Source organism: Anoplopoma fimbria, chromosome 8, assembly GCF_027596085.1.
Source record: "Anoplopoma fimbria isolate UVic2021 breed Golden Eagle Sablefish chromosome 8, Afim_UVic_2022, whole genome shotgun sequence".
Taxonomy (NCBI): domain Eukaryota; kingdom Metazoa; phylum Chordata; class Actinopteri; order Perciformes; family Anoplopomatidae; genus Anoplopoma; species Anoplopoma fimbria.
Genome location: NC_072456.1, coordinates 21,197,039 through 21,216,439, shown reverse-complemented (window position 1 = coordinate 21,216,439; position 19,401 = coordinate 21,197,039). Strand labels below are relative to the sequence as shown.

The 19,401-nt window shown below is 41.8% G+C and overlaps 3 protein-coding genes across 3 annotated transcripts; all 3 read left to right on the top strand.

The window, feature by feature from the left end:
* Window positions 1-837: 837 nt before the first annotated feature.
* On the top strand, window positions 838-3,495 carry ptgfr (prostaglandin F receptor (FP)). Its single transcript, XM_054603483.1, has 3 exons — window positions 838-883; window positions 1,200-2,011; window positions 3,181-3,495. Exons 2-3 carry the CDS (start codon window positions 1,205-1,207, stop codon window positions 3,493-3,495), a joined length of 1,122 nt encoding a protein of 373 aa, XP_054459458.1. The 5' UTR covers window positions 838-883; window positions 1,200-1,204.
* A 2,310-nt stretch (window positions 3,496-5,805) lies between these two features.
* btf3l4 (basic transcription factor 3-like 4) lies at window positions 5,806-9,667 on the top strand. The gene is made up of 6 exons (XM_054602569.1): window positions 5,806-5,892; window positions 6,391-6,452; window positions 7,559-7,672; window positions 7,871-8,072; window positions 8,976-9,035; window positions 9,294-9,667. Exons 2-6 carry the CDS (start codon window positions 6,399-6,401, stop codon window positions 9,338-9,340), a joined length of 477 nt encoding a protein of 158 aa, XP_054458544.1. The 5' UTR covers window positions 5,806-5,892; window positions 6,391-6,398; the 3' UTR covers window positions 9,341-9,667.
* Window positions 9,668-10,144: 477 nt separating this feature from the next.
* Window positions 10,145-19,124, top strand: zfyve9b (zinc finger, FYVE domain containing 9b). The gene is made up of 17 exons (XM_054603010.1): window positions 10,145-10,208; window positions 11,850-12,154; window positions 12,284-12,703; window positions 12,845-12,944; window positions 13,032-13,162; window positions 13,309-13,447; window positions 14,373-14,495; window positions 14,725-14,880; window positions 15,161-15,385; window positions 15,472-15,554; window positions 15,676-15,780; window positions 15,874-16,024; window positions 16,827-16,907; window positions 17,194-17,356; window positions 17,504-17,609; window positions 18,038-18,217; window positions 18,963-19,124. Exons 1-17 carry the CDS (start codon window positions 10,145-10,147, stop codon window positions 19,122-19,124), a joined length of 2,694 nt encoding a protein of 897 aa, XP_054458985.1.
* The last annotated feature ends 277 nt before the right edge of the window (window positions 19,125-19,401 follow it).

Genomic DNA, 19,401 nt, shown 5'->3' with positions numbered 1-19,401 from the left:
ACTACTCACTTACCTGAAGAACTCTTCTACATTGCCTTTGATGAATTGTGTAAAATTGATGTGTTGTAATTTTCCTTAATCCTTTTTTTGTTTTGTCCTATGAAGGACAAAAGGGGGAAATGTAGAAGATTTTATATCTTTAACTTGTATTAACTGTATTCTTTTATATTGCCTTTGTATTCCTGCCCGTTCTGTCTCAGTAACAGTAACCTCTGTCCAGACAGAAACTATTTTACATTCATTAATAACCCTCTGTTAGTAAAACCTTTTGATGCAATGTGAAGATTGCTCAGCGTGTATTGTACCTATGTTAATCCACTACTACAGACTTGTCAGTTTGCTTCTCAGACTTAACTCATTCTTTGAACTGACAATGAATACATCTTTGGTGCTGATTGATCAAATGTCCTTCCTTCCTGAGAAGCTTAGCCCAACCCACACCATCTGATTAACTGTTGTTTTCTGTAACACTGTATATAACCTTGACCAGAACCTACTGTAGTCAGAGAGAATTCTACAAGCATACTGTGGAGTTCTGTCTCCACTGCGCAGTGAATAAAGCTCATCTGAACCAGCCAACTGAATTGGACCTTAAAGAAACTTTTCTTCCACAACACACAATACAAGCTGTTTTCTTGTCATTTTGTTTTGCTGAATGCGACAGATGTGTACAGCCACCACGGTGGGTTTGAGTGTGAAGTGACACCTCGCAGACTGAAGCTCGTCCGCCTTCCACTGACTTCCAGCGGAGCGCAGACAGAGCATAGTTGCGCTGATCGCAGCCTGGACAGGAAATATTGAGGATTCGTTGCTTTACTGATCATAAAAGACACAGAGTGAAGGCGACTTATGGCGATTTGCGCAACAGAAGACCACACTTGAGGTAAGGAACTGAGCAGGATTTTTGAACCAGTCATGAACAGGTTATTGGCTTGTAAAATATGTGGGACATTTTTGTATAGTACATTTTTTTTATTCTAGGACTTTCACTGTATAGTCACACCCAAAAGTGCATGTGAGCTGTAAAACAATGAACTGCATCTGTTCTAAGTCAGAGAAACTGTGTGATATTGTTGAATTCATTTCTCACCAAATTAAATGTATAGAAAGCCATTTTTTAGCAGTTTAAATCCAAAAGTGTTAAACATTTTCAAATGTATTATATGCAGGTCCCGTCCACTATTTATCCTCTCCTACAGATTTCATGTCCACCATGTCAATGGCCAATGGGAGCTCAGAAACAGGTTGCAGGTCAGAGGTCAGACCAAGCAACAACACCTGCAGCCAGAAGGACCTGTCTATCACCGCCTCCGCCATCTCCATGACTGTGGGCATCTTCTCCAACAGCCTCGCGCTCTTCATCCTCGTCAAATCCTACAACCGCATCCGGATCAAGTCCAAGGCGTCCTTCCTGCTGTTTGCCAGCAGCCTGGTGCTCACCGACCTGCTGGGTCACCTCATCAACGGCTCCCTGGTGATCATCGTCTACAGCTTCCACAAGAAATGGGAGACGTTCGACCCTCACAGCATCGTGTGCAGCGTCTTCGGGGCGTGCATGGTGTTCTTCGGTCTGAGCCCCTTGTTCCTGGGAAGCGCCATGGCGGTGGAGCGCTGCCTTGGAGTCACCAGGCCTATCTTCCACTCCACAGCGATGGCATCCCACCACATGAAGCGGCTGCTGGGACTCACCTGGCTGCTCGCTGCCCTGGTGGCTGTGCTGCCAGTGCTGCTGTGGAGGCCCTACACGGTTCAGAGCTCCAGGAGCTGGTGCTTCTTCCATATGGAGGAACCTAAAGACTGGCTGGATGTGCTCCTCCCACTGATTTTCTCTATGCTGGGGCTGCTGGCCCTACTGCTCTCCATTGTGTGCAATGCAATGACAAGCTGCACTCTACTGCGGGCCAGACTGCGCCGCAAGCATCATTGTAGAGGCACGTCCTACCACATCGAGATGATCTGCCAGCTGCTGGGGATCATGTTGGTGTCCTGCGTGTGCTGGGGCCCATTACTGGTAAGAATGGGCAGGTCCCACATAACCTACTGCCTGAAGTCATGAATATGAGTTGAAACGGTATTAGATTTACATTCTCACATACCATCACGTTACGGATCTTAAAACCACATCTTAGTCAGTGTGTCCGTCATGGATTTATAACATTGGTGAGTACAAAGTGACTGTCAGAGGCAGTGAAATGGGTTTTTAAATGATACAGAAACCTGGCCATTTTAATATATGTTATGTGTGATGAGAAGACGACCCCAAAAAAAGCTAGTTTTTCAATCCGTTCCCCCATCTCATTCTTTGATGCTGGAGCTCTCAGCGATTCATTTCTAACATCAAAATGCAATAATTGTCCTTTGAAATATCCACGACCTTTGGTTGAAAAGTCCATGCATTTCAAGCCACCTCTCCTACTCTACAAAACCTTCATATTCTTGTCGCTGCTGCAAAAGTGCACTGTGGTCTCCATCATTAGATCATTACATGCCACACTTCTCTTACACTACAGTTATAGAGCAACATGTCTCACACATTTTTAATGGTACCTGTATCTGGCAATAGGACCAAAGAAAAAAACATTAAAAAACATGTTATTCTCACAGTAACAGAGAAACATAGCAAATAATCAAATAGTTTTTTATTCAGTTAGAATTTACTAATTAGTTTACAATCAGCATGCAAATGTTAGTGGAAGATGCTTTGTGATAGACGCCATAAGTTTTGAAAGATAAGTTGGAAAACATATTTACTGTATTACAGACTCTTTTGTGTAACACTGAAACTCAATCATAAAATAGTAAAGCATTTGTGCAATAGAGAGAGATGCTTTCATACAGTCACTGAAATAAAATGGAGATTGAGGGATTTATATTAAATGATACAGTTAAGATAAGATAAGATAATCCTTTATTAGTCCCGCAGTGGGGAAATTTGCAGGCTTACAGCAGCATAGAGTAAAGTGCACACAAGAGACATAGTAGAAGAAAGACAAGATAAAAATAAAAAATGAAAATAAAAAAAACAAGTATTATAAATAAGCAATAAAAGACAGTAGAAAATCAACAATAACTGAAATATTATAATTAATAGTTAATGGTTTATCTGTCTAGTTATTATGCAGCTATTCAATTATTTTTTGCTTCTTGTCACTCTCCATTATTCAATGGCCACTCCACCAGATCTGTGTCATCATGCTGAGCACCAGAGCCAAGGACGAGTCTGCGTCCTTCAATCTCCTGATGGTGGTGCGTATGGCTACGTGGAACCAGATCCTGGACCCCTGGGTCTACATCCTGCTGAGGAAGGCTGTTCTGAGGAAAATGTTCATGTTGCTCAACGGCTGCTGGGGCCCAAAGTCTCACTATCTACAACGCTGGCAGCGCAGCATTCTCCACAGCTCCATGGAGACCAGCAACTCGGGCTTTGGTCCGACTGACTGCCGCTACCTCGCTAGATTACCTCTGCAAGATACTGCGATGAAATCCATCACCTGAACCCTGGTCACATGATCTGATATGAGACCACCATGTGAGGAAAAACAGGAAGAAGCTGTGAAGATGTGCAGAGCTTTGTTTGAATACAGACAATCAAAGTTACTGCACATAAGCTACCATTATAAAGTTAGTTTTCAGGCTCTCTTTACAAAATGATCACCGTGAACTGGTAGTTATGTGGTTGTATAATGTGGGGTGAGCTTTTTTTTTCTTAAAGTGGCAATCCTTGAGCTTTCAGTCCTGGTTGATTTACAGTTTATATTTCAGTGACAACAATGGAATTTTGCTAAAAAAATTCAGAATTGTGTGCATAGATCAATTTTTTTGAGTGTATACAATGGAGAAAAACTGCAACACAGCATTTTTTTCCAGGAATTGCATGACAGACACCCAGTTCATAAACTGAAAATGTATAAATCTTGCAATACTTTGACCATTTGGGCCATATAGGCTCATTCACCACTGTGTTACTTCCTTCAGTGATGGATAGTGACTTAACAGACATTGATTTAAATGAGAAGATTGCCACTTTAACTTCAGCTATGTTTTACATATTGGCGGCTCTGAACAAAATCTGTTGAAAACGTTCACAATGCTCAGAAAACATTGGAGTCAGGATGGTTCTCAATTGGAAAAGAGACCCTCTTTGTTCTTAATGCTGCTTAGATTTCCATTTGGCGGCTCCAGCCTGTGCCCTTAACCTTATTTATGGACTTTTTGCTGAAAGTGTTTGATTCTCTTTGTCTTATTTTGTTATTGCTGTTACTGGCAGTAGCCACATATGGATTCACGATTAAGATCTAATCAATTAGCTTCAGGACAATGTGAGATCTCAACATTTCTCTGGATTATAATGTTAACACGTGTATAATGCAGAACACAAATGTCTGCACCAGAATGTGCAAAATACTGTAACTGAAATCATGACCTACTTTGATGCAGTCTACAGAAAGACTCAATGACATACCCTGTTTGATTAATTGTAGCATCTATCTATCCATCTATCAGACAGAGCAGGGATCATCAGTCCATCAGTGGTCCGCTTGTGGTAATATGAACGTTTGTAGCATATCATCACGCGCTCTCTCTCTCATTAAATCATTTTCTTTGGGCTGAACTGTGTAATAAAGGTGAAAATGGAAAAACAAAGCAAATTAAAACTCTTGAAAATGTTTTGTTGTGATGGTGTGGGACCAATAATTTAAAGACGTTTTTAGAGTTAAATTATTATCAATTATAACTATTAAATGCCAATCAGTTATATTAATTATAATTTATCAGTCATGAGAAGGACATAACACCAGATTAATAAATTGCCAGATGTTATGTGTTGACAGAGTTAATGCTAATTACAGTTCCTACTGTTGCTCTGGGGGTTTCATGTAATTTGATTTAACTTGTAGGTGGCACACTGTTCACATGTCTTTGAGAGACATTCTTTAGAGTAACTAAAGTAAAACGATCCCACAAAGGAAACTGTGACTATAACAGTGGAGCAGAGAACAAATATATTATGAGGTGGATTTTAATCAGAAGACAAATAAACGGAAAAACAAAATCAATAATTAAATAGTAATATTAGGATTCCACATTAAAATGCATTTAATATTCCATTATTTAAAAACAGGAAAATATGACTTGACAAATTTAATTATGGCTTTTACTATTGCTACTATTTGCTTTTAAAATGCTTAAATGAAACGCAAATTGTATTATTTTTTTCATTACAATACCAGTTTGTTAATTATAACTAACCAAAATTAAAAAGAAACAATTATAAATTCAGATTCTGCATGGGTTTTGATGGCTTAGTTGCACATCAGCCACTACAATAGCGCCCACTGTAGTGGCTGATGTGCAACTAGCCCATCAAAACCCATGCATATACAAGAAAACAACATTTGAATAGCTGTCCACTGTATTGACCTCTATGCATGAAGGGATTAATATTCCATTATTTGAAAAATATGACTTGACAAATTTAATTATGGCTTTTACTATTGCTACTATTTGCTTTTAACTAACCAAAATTAAAAAGAAACAATTATTAATTCAGATTCTCACTTCTTGCTCCATATAAGACTGTTGTTTTCTTTCTTTCTTTGGAATTTTCCATATTTCCATATCTTAATTAAATCTTTTAATCATTAAATGTCTCAATGGTTTGTGAAAAGGCAAAAACATTGACGTTTTCAGACACATTTCGAGTCTACAGTGGATGGATGGGAGTGTAATACATAAACCATCCTGTAGGTGGCAGCACCATGCTCAAACCCCTCTAACTGGTCGGAAACGCAGAAGAAGAAGAAGAAAAAAAATCCGTATGGTCTGTGACGTAATCTCTTCCTCGTAACCTCCATCTTTCGCCACCGCATGCCTGTGTGGATATTTGACCAGGTTTGGGGATGATAGATGTTGATTTGTGTGTACCGTGCGGTGCCTGCGGAACCTTTGTTTGTTGGTGTGTGGCCGGACCGGAGCTGTCGGACCGAGCCGAGCGGTGACACGCTGTTTTCAGTCCGGAGGCCCTGTGTTGTGTTTAATGTCTGCAGCTGCTAACCAAACACACACACACACACACACACACACACACACACACACACACACACACACACACACACACACAGAGAGAGAGAGAGCACACTGACAACTTGGAGTTATTACTGCAGCAGCGTGGTGTCATTTTAATGTCACTTAAATGTTTGTTTTTTTATTGGTTTGCTTTATTGATTAAACATATATTATATTTTTTTACTGTTTTCTTTAGGATTATTTCTGGTTAACTCATGTTGTTGTTGCAGCTCACAGTCGACAGCATGCTAGTTGTTTAGCTGCTTACACATGACATTTAATTTTTTTTTCAACATTATCTTAATTGTTTTTGTTATTATCTAGGTGTGAACATGAATCAAGAAAAATTGGCAAAGCTTCAAGCCCAGGTCCGGATAGGGGGAAAGGTAAGTTGACAACCAGGAAGTGTTTATTGTTTTGATTGGACAGGTGTGATGTTTGGTGAGATAGTAAGGTTTCTTTTTTTATTATGTGAAATAAATTATGCTAATCCACCTACAATACATATTGCATTAAAAGGTGGTATATGTATTTTGTTTTTACTTGTTGTCATTTACAAGGTTCTACTTAAATGCATTGCTGTACTCAGTATGTCAGTTTGTTATCATAATACACTTTCAATTGAACAAGACTGTGCTTTACTTTAAGATTGATTTAAAAAATAATAAGATAAGATAAGATAATCCTTTATTAGTCCCGCAGCGGGGAAATTTGCAGGCTTACAGCAGCGTAGAGTAAAGTGCACACAAGAGACATAGTAGAAGAAAGACAAGATAAAAGTAAAAAATGAAAAAAAAAAAAAAAAAAAAAAAGTATTATAAATAAGCAATAAAAAACAGTAGAAAATCAACAATAACTGAAATATTATATTTACAGACAGAAAAAACTATTTTAACTATTATTTAACTATTAATGCAAATGTATTAAAAATATATAATATAAGTAGAAGATATTAGTGATAATTTATGTGCAGCCCTAACTCAAAGGATACATCGCTATGTTATGGTTGCATCAGTATTATTGGAGCCAGACCCACATTGAGTAATTAGTCAGCAGTGTAACACATACAATAAATACAGGAGACTGATGTGTCTGTCCGCTATGTCGGTTGGTATAAGCTTGTTGCCCATATATTGCAGTTAAAAATCATAAAAGAGATATTAATTAACACAGTTTTATATTATGTGTTTACATTTATGTACTATATGTTTGTATATATATATGTGTGTGTGTGAGTGTAAATGGCTGAGTTTTTAAACTCTCCAGACTGCAGCACTGAATTCCAGAAGATTTTGAACAGAAGCACCTTGTGAATTGTTTGACTCATATTTTTATTGAATTGGGAATCTTGTTTGAAATACTGCACAACAACTACAAAGGCTATGTTACCTCTGTAGCTTTTTTTCCTTTCCTCTAATGCTGTCACTCTTTTAAGTCAGAGCTAGCTTCAAGTGGCTGTCATGTAGGAGTCTTACATCTACTTCTGTTTTAGGGATCTGCACGTAGGAAGAAGAAGGTCGTACACAGAACTGCAACAGCTGATGACAAAAAGCTTCAGAGTTCACTTAAGAAGTTGGCTGTCAACAATATTGCTGGAATTGAGGAGGTAATTTTCTATGGATCTTCTCTATAAGGACACCCTGAACATGATCTTACTTTTACATTAATGAGTGATGCGTTCTTACTGTGTAGACCAGACTGCTTCGTACTTTGCATACTTATACTCAGCATAGAGCAACTTCTGAGATCAATACACCAGAGCATTTAGCCCTAATTAAAAACTGAGTGGTCTTTGTCTTCTGAGGTGAACATGATCAAGGACGACGGGACTGTGATCCACTTCAACAACCCCAAAGTTCAGGCCTCTCTGTCCGCCAACACCTTCGCCATCACGGGCCACGCAGAGACCAAGCAGCTGACAGAGATGCTTCCGGGCATCCTCAGTCAGCTGGGAGCAGACAGCCTCAGCAGCCTGCGCAAACTGGCAGAACAGTTCCCTCGGCAAGGTGGGTGTGCCTTAAAGAGGAGGATGATTTCGTGTGGTTTAGTTAAGATGAGTCACTTCCTGTTGGAGGGGAGGCGTCTGTAGCTGATAGCAGAGTTGGATAACAATTGTGTTCCTGTGAAACTTCTTGCAACACCTCCTTTGTGGTTTAGTGGTGTACATATGTGTCATCCCTATTGCAGCTTGCATATGAAGTGCAACTTGCTTGATACCATGTGATGGGGGAAAAAAAAAATCTGAAGGCATTTAGGTATTAATATCTAATGTAAGTGAAGTACAACTTTTTCTCAAGGAGAAGATGGCAGAATGTGTGTGTGTGTGTGTGATGCTAAGGACTGGCTCAATTAACATGGAATCCCTCCTCTGTTGCTCATTTTCTTTCTCTAAAGTTTCACCAATATTCCATTCAAGTTTTTATTTTCAGAGACAAATTTACATTTGTTTTGAAAAGGGCCAAATAATGTCCTTAAACAGCAGAGCACTGTGTTGTTGTTTTTTTATCAAACATTACTGAAAACAGGAGTAAGTTTGTGAGGGACTATTTTCAGAGGTGGATTAATACACATTCTGTGCTCTAATGAGTATTTACAGCAGCAGGATGGTGTATGCGGGTCCCCTGTTCATTATAATGAAGCATAATGTCCCCCAGTGTAAAGATGTGGCTCACTGATTTTTTTTTATATTTTTAAAAACAAAGGAGGTCTATGTCACAGAGGTACAGATGATACCACTAATTGGTCACACAGAAGTGTTTTGTTAGTAGAAAAAAAACACTTTTTGGTTTTGCTCTTTTTATGGCATGAGAAAAATAACACCTGACATATTCTTTAACAAAAATATTATATCTAGTTACAAAGCTGTAATGTTTTTTTTTTAATGTTTTTATTTGTACATTATATCTCAGCTCTCGACAGCAAGGCTCCAAAGGCAGAGGACATTGAGGAAGAGGATGACGATGTTCCAGGTATGGACCATAAAATGTGTAAAAGTCTGATCAGCAAATTGATTTTGTCCGTCCACACACACATTTCAACTTATTCTCATTAATGCTGAGTCTGTTATTTATTCAAATAAAGAAGATCCACTTTGTATAAGTGGTATACTGCCTACTGCAGTCCTTGGATTTAAATAATTCAGCCGAGTGCATTTATTTACATCATTTTGTAGAGTCGTAACAATTTCCTTCACGTGTAATAATGCACAATGTGTCGTCGTCCTGCAGATCTAGTGGAGAACTTCGATGAAGCGTCGAAGAACGAGGCAAACTGACGCACACGGAGCTCACCATGCACACAGGCTGGACTGCAATGAAGCAAGAAACCTCCACCTGTGATTTTAAAAGTCTAGTCAACCAGACATATCAGACGCTACCCCCACAAACCAGAGACTTTTCTATTTCACGATGACCCACGGATGTCCGAGTCAGACCGGCTTGTGCTCTTATAACAAATAAACAGAAAAAAATAGTCCCCTTCTGGCAAACGGTCAAACCCCTTCACCACAGTGTCAGTCATGGTCAGGACTACAGTGGTCATTAAAGCTAGTCTTAAGACTTTTTTGTTTATGAAACAAAATAAAGGTGATTAACATTTTGTAGATGGTGCTGTGGTCATTGACAAGATTGTGTAAATATCAATGGTTCTCATTCAAACTGAAAGATTTGAGTTTGTTGTTTTTTTTGCATGGAAATGATCCACTCATGATATATTTCCTACAGTATATGACAGGTCTTGCATGCAGCCAGGCTGTTCATATATATCTTGGCATCACACACACACACACACACACACACACACACACACACACACACACACACACACAGCTCGTGTTGTCTTGGCCTGCGTGCGGACCTGCGGGCTGTGTAGACGGCAAAACTGGGGAGGGACATTTCTGCACACCTCTTGAGTTTCTCTTCAAAGAGCCGCAGAGAGACACAGGGGAGGAGGGAGATCACAGAGAGGGGTGAGGAGAGGCGAAACCATCCCATCCTCCGCTTGTGAGCAAGGCACCGCCGCCTGGATCCCTGCGCGCGCCTCGGCTCTCACATGTAACCGGATAAAAACAAACAAAAAGATGCTGAAGTTCTTCTCAGCGCGGGATGATGAGAATGAAAGCCTGCTGGGAGCAATAACAGAAGGTAAGGATTAAAGATGCTGCATTCATTGCCCTGCGCGTTACAGGATGGTGGTGGTGGTGATGATGATGATGATGATGATGATGATGATGATGATGATGATACAGCGCCTCTGTGTTTGTCATGGGGAGAAAAAAAATCGCTGATACAGCATTTCGCAGCGCGCATAGTCCGCATCATCCAAAACGCGTGTGTGTGTGTGTGTGCGCACATTCCCGTGTGATGCTGCTGACATTCCCGTGTGATGCTGCTGACATACATACACGTGTGTGTGTGTGTGTGTGTGTGTGTGTGTGTGTGTGTGTGTGTGTGTGTGTGTGTGTGTGTGTGTGTGTGTGTGTGTGTGTCTCTGATGTAACGGGGTGAGTGTCGCATTGCCGCCGGCCTCGGTGCCTGGGGGCTGATTAAACGTGTGTGTGTGTGTGTGTGTGTGTGTGTGTGTGTGTGTGTGTGTGTGTGTGTGTGTGTGTGTGTGTGTGTGTGTGTGTGTGTGTGTGTGTGTGTGTGTGTGTGTGTGTGTGTGTGTGTGTGTGTGTGTGTGTGTGTGTGTGTGTGTGGAATGCGTCACTGTTCCGGGAAGCGATCGCTCCAGGTCAGCCGGGGAAATCTTCACTCTGCAGCCCCGCAGCTGGAACCACACGGACCGCCTTCTGTTTTCTTTTTTATGGCTTTAAGTGAGGCACCTGCAATGCAGTTCAACCTGGAAGATTAGACCAGATCATTGCAGTGTGGTATAGATTGGAGCAGCCTGTAATACACAGCAGCAGTATTCTTTACTATATGGGCTCTGATCTGTGGTGGTCGGTTTCATTCCTCTTACCGGGTGCTGCTGAGTCATAACTCTCCATGAATCCCTGGCAGCTCCAGCTCCATGAAACACCGGCTAATGGCACGTTAACTCCCATGCGGGCTGGTAATGAACAGTAATGGTTATTACGTAACTACCATGTGAGAGAAAAAGGAGCAAAAAAAACAGTAATTGTCTGTCATCAGAGAAGACATTTGGCTTTATGTGGAATCTCATGTTGAGATTGTGAATGCAGTCATTCAGAATAAAAGGGTGGATATATTTACTTGATTATCATCTGTCTACCACCAAAGACACACAACAAATGGACCAAAACACAGGACCAGTCATGGTTTCAGTGACACCTTTAAGCCAGAAAAATAAAACATCTGCAAATCCTCATGGTAAATATTTGGACACTCCATATAAGATACCCTGCAGAGCCAATCAAAAACACAGAACCACTATTGAACATTTGGTTCTCTGGGGAACCAGCAGCTGTGTGCTATCATCAACTTACAACTTATACAGCTATTATTGATTTTACATCAATATTTAATCCACAACCACCCTCCCCCCAGAACAACCATCTGGGCTGTTCTGGGAGCAGCTCAAGCACACCTCTGAAGGGGCGACTGACTGATAATGATGCCTTTCGTGAGGATCGAAAGCTGTTCAGGGCGATGAGATAGATTATCGCACGCTGTCAAATGGGCACTTAGCACATGTGAACACATCCCTCCTAATAGGTCGTCATTAATGAGCATGCAAGCACGGTGTGTGAAAGTGTGTGCGTGACGGAAAGAGTGACAGACACAGTGAGAGTTAATGATGATCATGCTCTTCTTCGGGAACAGATGAAGGAGACAATCCATCTCTTCAGGACACCAAGCACCACTGGCTCAACAGACCCTGTGTGCTGGTGCTCAACAATGGGGACGTGTCCAAACCGGGATTGGGTTGTGGCCAAATACGACCAGAATCTCCGTCCAAGACTTCTTCAGATGCGTCAGTCAGAAGCAGCTTTGAGCCATGTGAGAAGAAACCGTCTGAACATCCTGCCAAAACGGCTTCCCCCTCCCAGCTGGAGGAAGGCAGCTGCACTGTGACCTCCATCTCCTCGTGGGGTGAGAGTTGTTTCGGGGAGTCTCCCAGCCCCTTGGTGCTGAGCCCTGCAGAGGCTGCATGGCCGGAGGAGGAAGAGGAGGAGGAGGAGGAGGAGGAGGAGGAGGAAGAGGAAGACGAGGCGGCAGAGGTGGAGCAGAAGAAGCCCAAGGCTCTCCCATCAAAGGAGGACTCTGTGGTTGAGGAGAAGGAGCTGGAGGAGAGCCGGCTGGAGCAGCAGTCCTGCAGCTCGGAGGCGTCAGCAGCACCCTCTACTCCCTCACTTGATGAGACAAACGGCAGGGGGTCCAAGGAGCTCCAGAGCCAGTTTAAGGCGGTCAGCTCTAATGGAGGAGATGAGACGGACAGCAGCAACGCCGAGGCAGCCGGTGAGGAGGGAGCGATGGGGGACTGTGCAGCTTCTCCTCTGGATCCGGACAACGAGTCCCAGCTGAGCCCCGTTGGCATTCTGTCCAAGGATCGGGGCGCTGTCCTCGGGGAGGTAGCTCCAGTGTGGGTCCCTGATGCTCAGGCGCAGGTCTGCATGAAGTGTGGGGTCAAGTTTACGTTTACTAAGAGGAGGCATCACTGCCGGGCCTGTGGGAAGGTGAGGAAGAATGGTAATGTGTTGTGCAGAATTTAGAATTAAATATTGATGTTGTCAAGAAACTTTGTGACAAGTTACTTGCTGTTGATGTGTTAATGTGTAAACTGTCCTTGTGTGGCGTGTGCATGTGCACTTGTGTAGATTTTTTGTTCGCTTTGCTCCAGTCTGAAGTTCAGACTGACACATCTGGATGGCAAGGAGGGACGAGTTTGTATTTCCTGTCATTCAACCCTCATCAAAAGTGAGCACAGATTATTGATTTATTTGTTAAAGTTCACAGTAATTGAATGAAACCTTTGGATGAGTAATTATTGCATCCTTTCTTCAGGGACACCTCCAAGGGGGAAAAGGAGGGTGTGGTTTGCAGATGACATCCTCCCCAAGAAGCAGTCGGAGTCTGCTCCGACCACACCGGTCCGAGGGTTCTCACCGCTGATGAGACGAGCGCTGGGCGGGGCGGTTAGAAGTCCTGTGGGTTCACCACAGATCAGGAGAGCCTTGCGTCCACATGGGACAAATATCAATGTAAGATTACTGAACATATTTGTTGTACCACAAGTAGTCAGAAGGTTTGTACAAAAAACTTGTGCTCCCTCTTCCTGTAGGAGGCCTGCGGTCCTTACGGCTGGGGCACCACAGCTTTAGTGAGCAGCTCTGCCAACCTCATCCCCCTCGTTGGCCTCCCACCCATCCTCACCTCCACAGGAGTCAAAGGAGGTAAGACAGGTTTCATGCCATTTGAGGGTGAGAGTTAAAGATCGAGCAAAATATCTTGGTGGATTTTGTTGTTTGCGGTGGAACATGTGCTGGTATTTTCCTGAGCTTGAAATGTGCTTTGTTCACTTTTTGGTAACATCAACTCTTGCACAGTGTCAAGATAAAAGCAGAGGATCAAACAGGAGTTCTATGCAAATCAGGCAGCACAAGACAAGGTGAAAGTTTCTCTGATGTTGACAATGTGACAACAGAAGGATGAGCAAACTGAAACTCAGAACGAAAGGACAGCAGAATCTACAGAATAGTACTCAATTACCTACTTTTTAAGCTTATCTATCCTGATAATTATAAGTTATATAATTAATTTAGTGTTTTATGTTTATGATTATTCCCACTTAAAAGTCCTGACTACTCCCTATAGTGCTGTTACTGTCAGAACTGGAATAAGGAGGGATGACTACACAAAAGGTGTAACTAATAAGTATATTTCACATAACTAAAGTGTAATAATAATAACAAAAACCACAGTGAGGAGAGAGAATGGCTGCCACCAGATAATATTTTCCTGCAGGCAGACGGGTGAGTTGAATCTCCCTGATGACATGACTCCGCCCACCAGGCTCCTGAAGGGAGAGGCCTGCTCAGAGAGGGTCATCGCTTAATGATAACGTTCATCCCGCCCTTCTGGGTTAAACAGAGGAGTCTAAAAATTATAGCAATAATAAGAACTACCTGTCCTTTCAACCTAATTAGGATCAGGCTTAGACAATGGTTATTAAATACTAAAACAGCTCTGAGTTCATCTTCAAAAATGGATCTTGAAGTCATTAATTAAGCTATTGTATGTGCTTGTAATGGATGAAAGTACAGTGTCAGAATACTAAGTTTCTGTTCCAGCTCAAAGCAAAGGCAGTAGAAGATAAAGCAGTGTTTTTATGTCTTTGTTCTTCAGATTACACTGTGGAGGAGCAGCCCTCTGAGATGCTGCTCATTCAGGAGCTGGAGAGTGGAAGGCCCAAGCCCCTGGTGTTCGTCCTCAATGCTAACCTGCTTGCTATGGTCAAGCTGGTCAACTGTACGTTTTTTCTTTTTTTTCTTCTCCTCATCGTCCGCCATAAAGTGCATAGAAAAAGACACATTGACAACATATTGTACACAATTAGGGCTTCTGTGATCCAACAAATAAATCAGTCTTATTATTGACTACAAAAAGGGATGACTGAATGGGCTTTTAGTTGGAATTAAAAAAAAAACAACAACTATCCTTTTAGCCCCTCTGAGGATGTGCCTTGATTGTGTGACAGATGTTAACAGGAAGTGCTGGTGCGTGACAACAAAGGGAATGCACGCTGTGGGCCAGGTGGAGGTGGTGTTGTTGCTGCAGTGTTTGCCTGAAGAGAAAAGCTTCCCCAAAGACATTTTCAGCCACATTATCCAGCTGTACCGGGACACCCTCACAGGTCAGAGCCACACAATAACATGTTTACACACAGTCATTTTCAACTTGTTATGTTTAGTACTCATGATTTATATTCATTCATTCATTCATTCATTCATTTTCCGTAACCTGCTTATCCAGTTAAGGGTCACAGGGGTGCTGGAGCCGATCTCAGCTGTCAATGGGCGAAGGCAGGGTACACCCTGGACAGGTCTGTCGCAGGGCATGATTTATATAGAATTTTGTAGAAAGTGTTGTTTCTTGTATGATGACGTGTGTCCTTTACCTCTGTATTTCTGCAGGAAAGGTTGTGAAACACCTGTCGCTGTCCTTGTTCGGCAGTAGCTTCCTGGGTAGTGAGGAGCACGCAGGCTTCCTGTACATCCGCTCCACTCTCCAGTCCCTTCAAGCTCTACCTCTGCCCAACCAGCCCTACCTCTTTGGCCTGCTGGTCCACAGAGCAGAGGTGGCCTGGGCCAAAGCCTTTCCCTTGCGCCTCATGCTGCGATTGGGGGCCGAATACAGATGTAAGCCAGCCACCCATGTATGATATGCCACATCTGTAACTCTACAGGGTTTCTCTCCAGTTACCACTTTTCTTTCTTTTTTCCAGTTTACCCGTGTCCTCTGTACAGCGTGCGTTTTAGGAAGCCCTTGTTTGGGGAAATTGGCCACACCATAATGAGACTGTTAGTGGTGAGTGGCACATTTTGTTACAACTTCTGTTTGGTGTTGTTACAAAACCACATTTCCCAGCATTAGGAGTTAGGTTTTGTGTTTTGGAGCAAACTTTACTGTTCCTTCCATCATGTTCCAGGACTTTAGGAATTACCGTTACAGCCTACCAATGGTGCCGGGGCTCACTGTGGATCTAGAGGCTCAGAGGACCTGCATAAAGATACCGACCACTGGGTATAATGAGGTAGGAATAAGCCTTTATATGCCTCACAGAGTTAATATTAATAATGTGGATGTAGTTTATATTTGATCAATCGTCATCCTTCCCTCTCACTAGCTAATGAAGGCTTTGAATAAGTCCAATGAGCATGTGCTGGCCATTGGGGCGTGCTTCAACGAGACTGCAGACTCCCACCTCATCTGCGTGCAAGGAGACGATGGCCAGTATCAGACCCAGGCCATCAGCATCCACAATCAGCCACGCAAAGGTGGGCCATTACAGGATACTGGGAGGCACAACAAGATATCACAGTCTGGGTTTTATGTTACATAATCAAGCAGTAGTGGGAAACATTCATTATAATCAGAGGTGTGGATTGCAACAAGGGAAACACCTAGATTGACTGATAAGATAATTCACCTGTTATTATGGGGAACATTGGTGCAGTTGAATTGCTGCACTGGAAAGAAAGCGATCAAAGCACCATTTGGTTCTATCTACTAATTTTATACCTTTTTAAAATAGTATTCGCTGCCCATGACATTTTATTCTTCATTCCCATGTTAGCAAAGACATTCCATTTGTAGAAAAGAGATGCACTTATGACTTCTGGTGACTAGTAGTTATCTTGAATACCTATGTTGAATACACTTATTGTAAGTCGCTTTGGATAAAAGCGTCTGCTAAATGACTGTAATGTAATGTAATGTAATGTTGTTCTCTGACACAAGGAAGTATGTAAACGTTATGGAGACGTTTTCACGTAATTGTGCAGCCCCTGCAAAATTCAAAAAAAATTATTCAATTAAAATTGACATGGATGTAATTGTATCGGGACAGAATATGGACAGAATACTGTTAAACAATATATCTTTTTAATTGGGTCCAAAAGGGAATTTAAAGAAAAACAAAGTGGCCCACTGCACCAAAGCAGTTCTCTTATGTAACACTAGATGGCACAACGTGATAGTTTTTTTCCTGTTACTATAAATACTAATGTTTCAGGATTGGAGCCACAGAGTTTGTCTCTAAATATGTTTTTTTTCTTCTCTTTTTTTTTTGTATTGTAGTTACTGGATCGTGCTTTTTTATATTCAGCAGTGCACTGAAAGCCTCTGCAGGATACCTTGCCAAGTCCAGCATTGTAGAAGGTAGGATGTCCGCTCAGAGGGGAGTCAGGTTCACCTTGACATTTTCATGCCCTGCAGGAAATTCATTGCTTAAATAATTTCACTATTAAAAAAAAGAAAAGAAAAAAGTAGTGCATGTTAACATCCCTTGCTTTAAGACTGGTTCATTCAGAATGTGTGTGTATATGTGTGTGTCTGTGTACATTTTAACAGACTGTTTGTCTAAGCGTGTGTACATGTTGATGCATGTGAGTGTGCGTGTGTCTGTTCGTGTGTTCCTCCTGTATCGCTGTCCCCTCCTCCCCAGATGGACTGATGGTGCAGATCACCGTGGAAACCATGGCCGAGCTCCGCCGGTCGCTACGGGACATGAAAGACTACTCAGTCACCTGTGGACGTCTCGACCAATCAGACAGCCAGGAGCTAGTGTGTGTACAGTGGGTGGAGGAGAAATGCTCTGTGAATAAGGGGTGAGTGTGTCCCCGCCTGTTTCATGTGCATGTGGCAGAATGATGCTTTTGTGCTCAAAGAGAACAATATAACAGAGTATGCAGGCTTTAAGACAATAAGGTCTGTATTTACATTTCTGTCCTATGTTGTGAATGTGTGTCCTCCAGAGTTATAAGCCCCATAGATGGGAAATCAATGGAGTCCATCAGCAGTATGAAGATGTTTCAGAAGTCAGAATACAAAGAAAACGGAAAGATCATCCGCTGGACAGAAGTAAATATGATGATCTGCTTAAAATATCAACATAAGCAGCAACTTTTAATCAATTAGTTGTCAACTATTAAATGAATCACCAACTATTTTGATGATAAATTAAACGGTTTGACTCATTTTTTAAGAAAAAAGTCATATTTCTCTGATTCCAGCTCCTTAAATGTGATTATTTTCTTATTTATTTACTCCACAATGACAGTAAACTGAATATCTTTCAGTTGTGGACTATACAAGACTATAAAGGATCTGAGTCTTTGGGAAAACACATTTGACATTCTCACATTTTATAAACAAAACAACTAATTCATTAATCGATAAAATGATCAAGAGATTTATGTGCAATGAAAATAATCGTTAGTTTCAGCCTTTTACATAAGTCCATCAGGAACTGCCTCCTCCCTGTACATCTCTGTCTATGTGTTGTGCAGGTGTTCTTCCTGCAGAGGGGGAATCACCCCAAAGGAGGAGCGAGTGACTCCGCTGAACACGACCGGTTAACGGAGCGGATCGCCCGGGCCTTTTGCTTGGCACTGTGTCCTCACCTCAAACTGCTGAAAGAGGACGGGATGGCCAAGCTGGGGCTGCGTGTGGCCTTTGAATCTCAAGAGGTCAGAAAAGGATATTTAGTCATCGGTATCAGTGAGCTGAATCACAAAAACATATTGTGACTAACCTCCCATAATAAGGTTGCATCATGAACACTTCCCTAATGAATAGAGTCCCTGCTGTGGGACTAATAAAGATTACCTTGTCTTAGCTTAGCTTATCTCAACTACAAAGCCAAAATACATAAGTACAGAAATGTGACTCTTAGGTTGGGCTACCACTATATCACGTGTTTAAACAAATACAATGGTTAATTAATTAATTATATTGACTTCAATGTGAAAATTTGCTGAAATAACACATTGTTTTTAGTTACTACTACTATTTTCAGGCAGAATGTAGTGTCTGTATCTATTCTTGATTTTTTGGTAATAATGTCAGCCTGTAGATTCATAAAATGAAGCCAATACAACCTCGACGTCGAGATTAAATCCTTTTTCTATGAGCATTATCTTTTTTAATAGCGATCATTTATGAATTCTTTAATAAGCAGTTTATTTTCTATGCTACAAGAATAAGTTGTACTCTGCTAACAATGTGATAATTACATCAGCACGGGATTCCTTAAGGTTTCAGATGCTCTTCCACTTATGAAAAATAGTGAGGGATCTTTCTTAAAATATCATACTGGTCTAACTTTGAGTGGTGTAACATATGACTCACACTATGCACAGCTTAAAAGTTAATAACTCAAGCTCCTGGGTGTGACTATATTATACTAATTACTGGTTGGTTTTGTAATTTCAGGTGGGATTTGTGGCTGGGAGCAATGGGCTTCCCCTCCCTGCTCAGTACCTGAACGCCCTGGACAGCGTGCTGATCCCCGTCATACACAGCAGGGGGCGCAAGAGAGGAGATGAGCCCATTGTGATGGAGCTCATCTTTTACATCCTGGAGAACATCACTTAGAGCGCACACACACACAGCCCACTATTTCATCTTTTCAAATCCTGACCACAACTCTGTCTCCAGCACTTCTCATCAGTGCTGCCAAACGGTTTCAGGGCAATAAAATCATTCAAAGGGCGAAACCGGACCACATCCAAGGTCCGCATACATCTCATCCACTCACGAGTAGAGAGAAGTGGTTAGTGGTTTACCGATCTCACCCTGCCCTGCAGCAGACAATCTGGGTACGCATGAAACCTAGGATGGGCCTTCAGATCACTGTACACTGTACAGTAGT

Bases quoted from the DNA above. Each gene is read 5' to 3' on its own strand.
- ptgfr (XM_054603483.1), top strand. From the start codon at position 1,205: ATGTCCACCATGTCAATGGCCAATGGGAGCTCAGAAACAGGTTGCAGG. The intron at 2,012-3,180 runs GTAAGAATGGGC...CCACTCCACCAG, and splicing joins TGTGCTGGGGCCCATTACTG to ATCTGTGTCATCATGCTGAG.
- btf3l4 (XM_054602569.1), top strand. From the start codon at position 6,399: ATGAATCAAGAAAAATTGGCAAAGCTTCAAGCCCAGGTCCGGATAGGG. The intron at 8,073-8,975 runs GTGGGTGTGCCT...ATTATATCTCAG, and splicing joins AGAACAGTTCCCTCGGCAAG to CTCTCGACAGCAAGGCTCCA. The intron at 9,036-9,293 runs GTATGGACCATA...GTCGTCCTGCAG, and splicing joins AGAGGATGACGATGTTCCAG to ATCTAGTGGAGAACTTCGAT.
- zfyve9b (XM_054603010.1), top strand. From the start codon at position 10,145: ATGCTGAAGTTCTTCTCAGCGCGGGATGATGAGAATGAAAGCCTGCTG. The intron at 14,496-14,724 runs GTACGTTTTTTC...ATTGTGTGACAG, and splicing joins TATGGTCAAGCTGGTCAACT to ATGTTAACAGGAAGTGCTGG. The intron at 16,025-16,826 runs GTGGGCCATTAC...TTTGTATTGTAG, and splicing joins CCACAATCAGCCACGCAAAG to TTACTGGATCGTGCTTTTTT.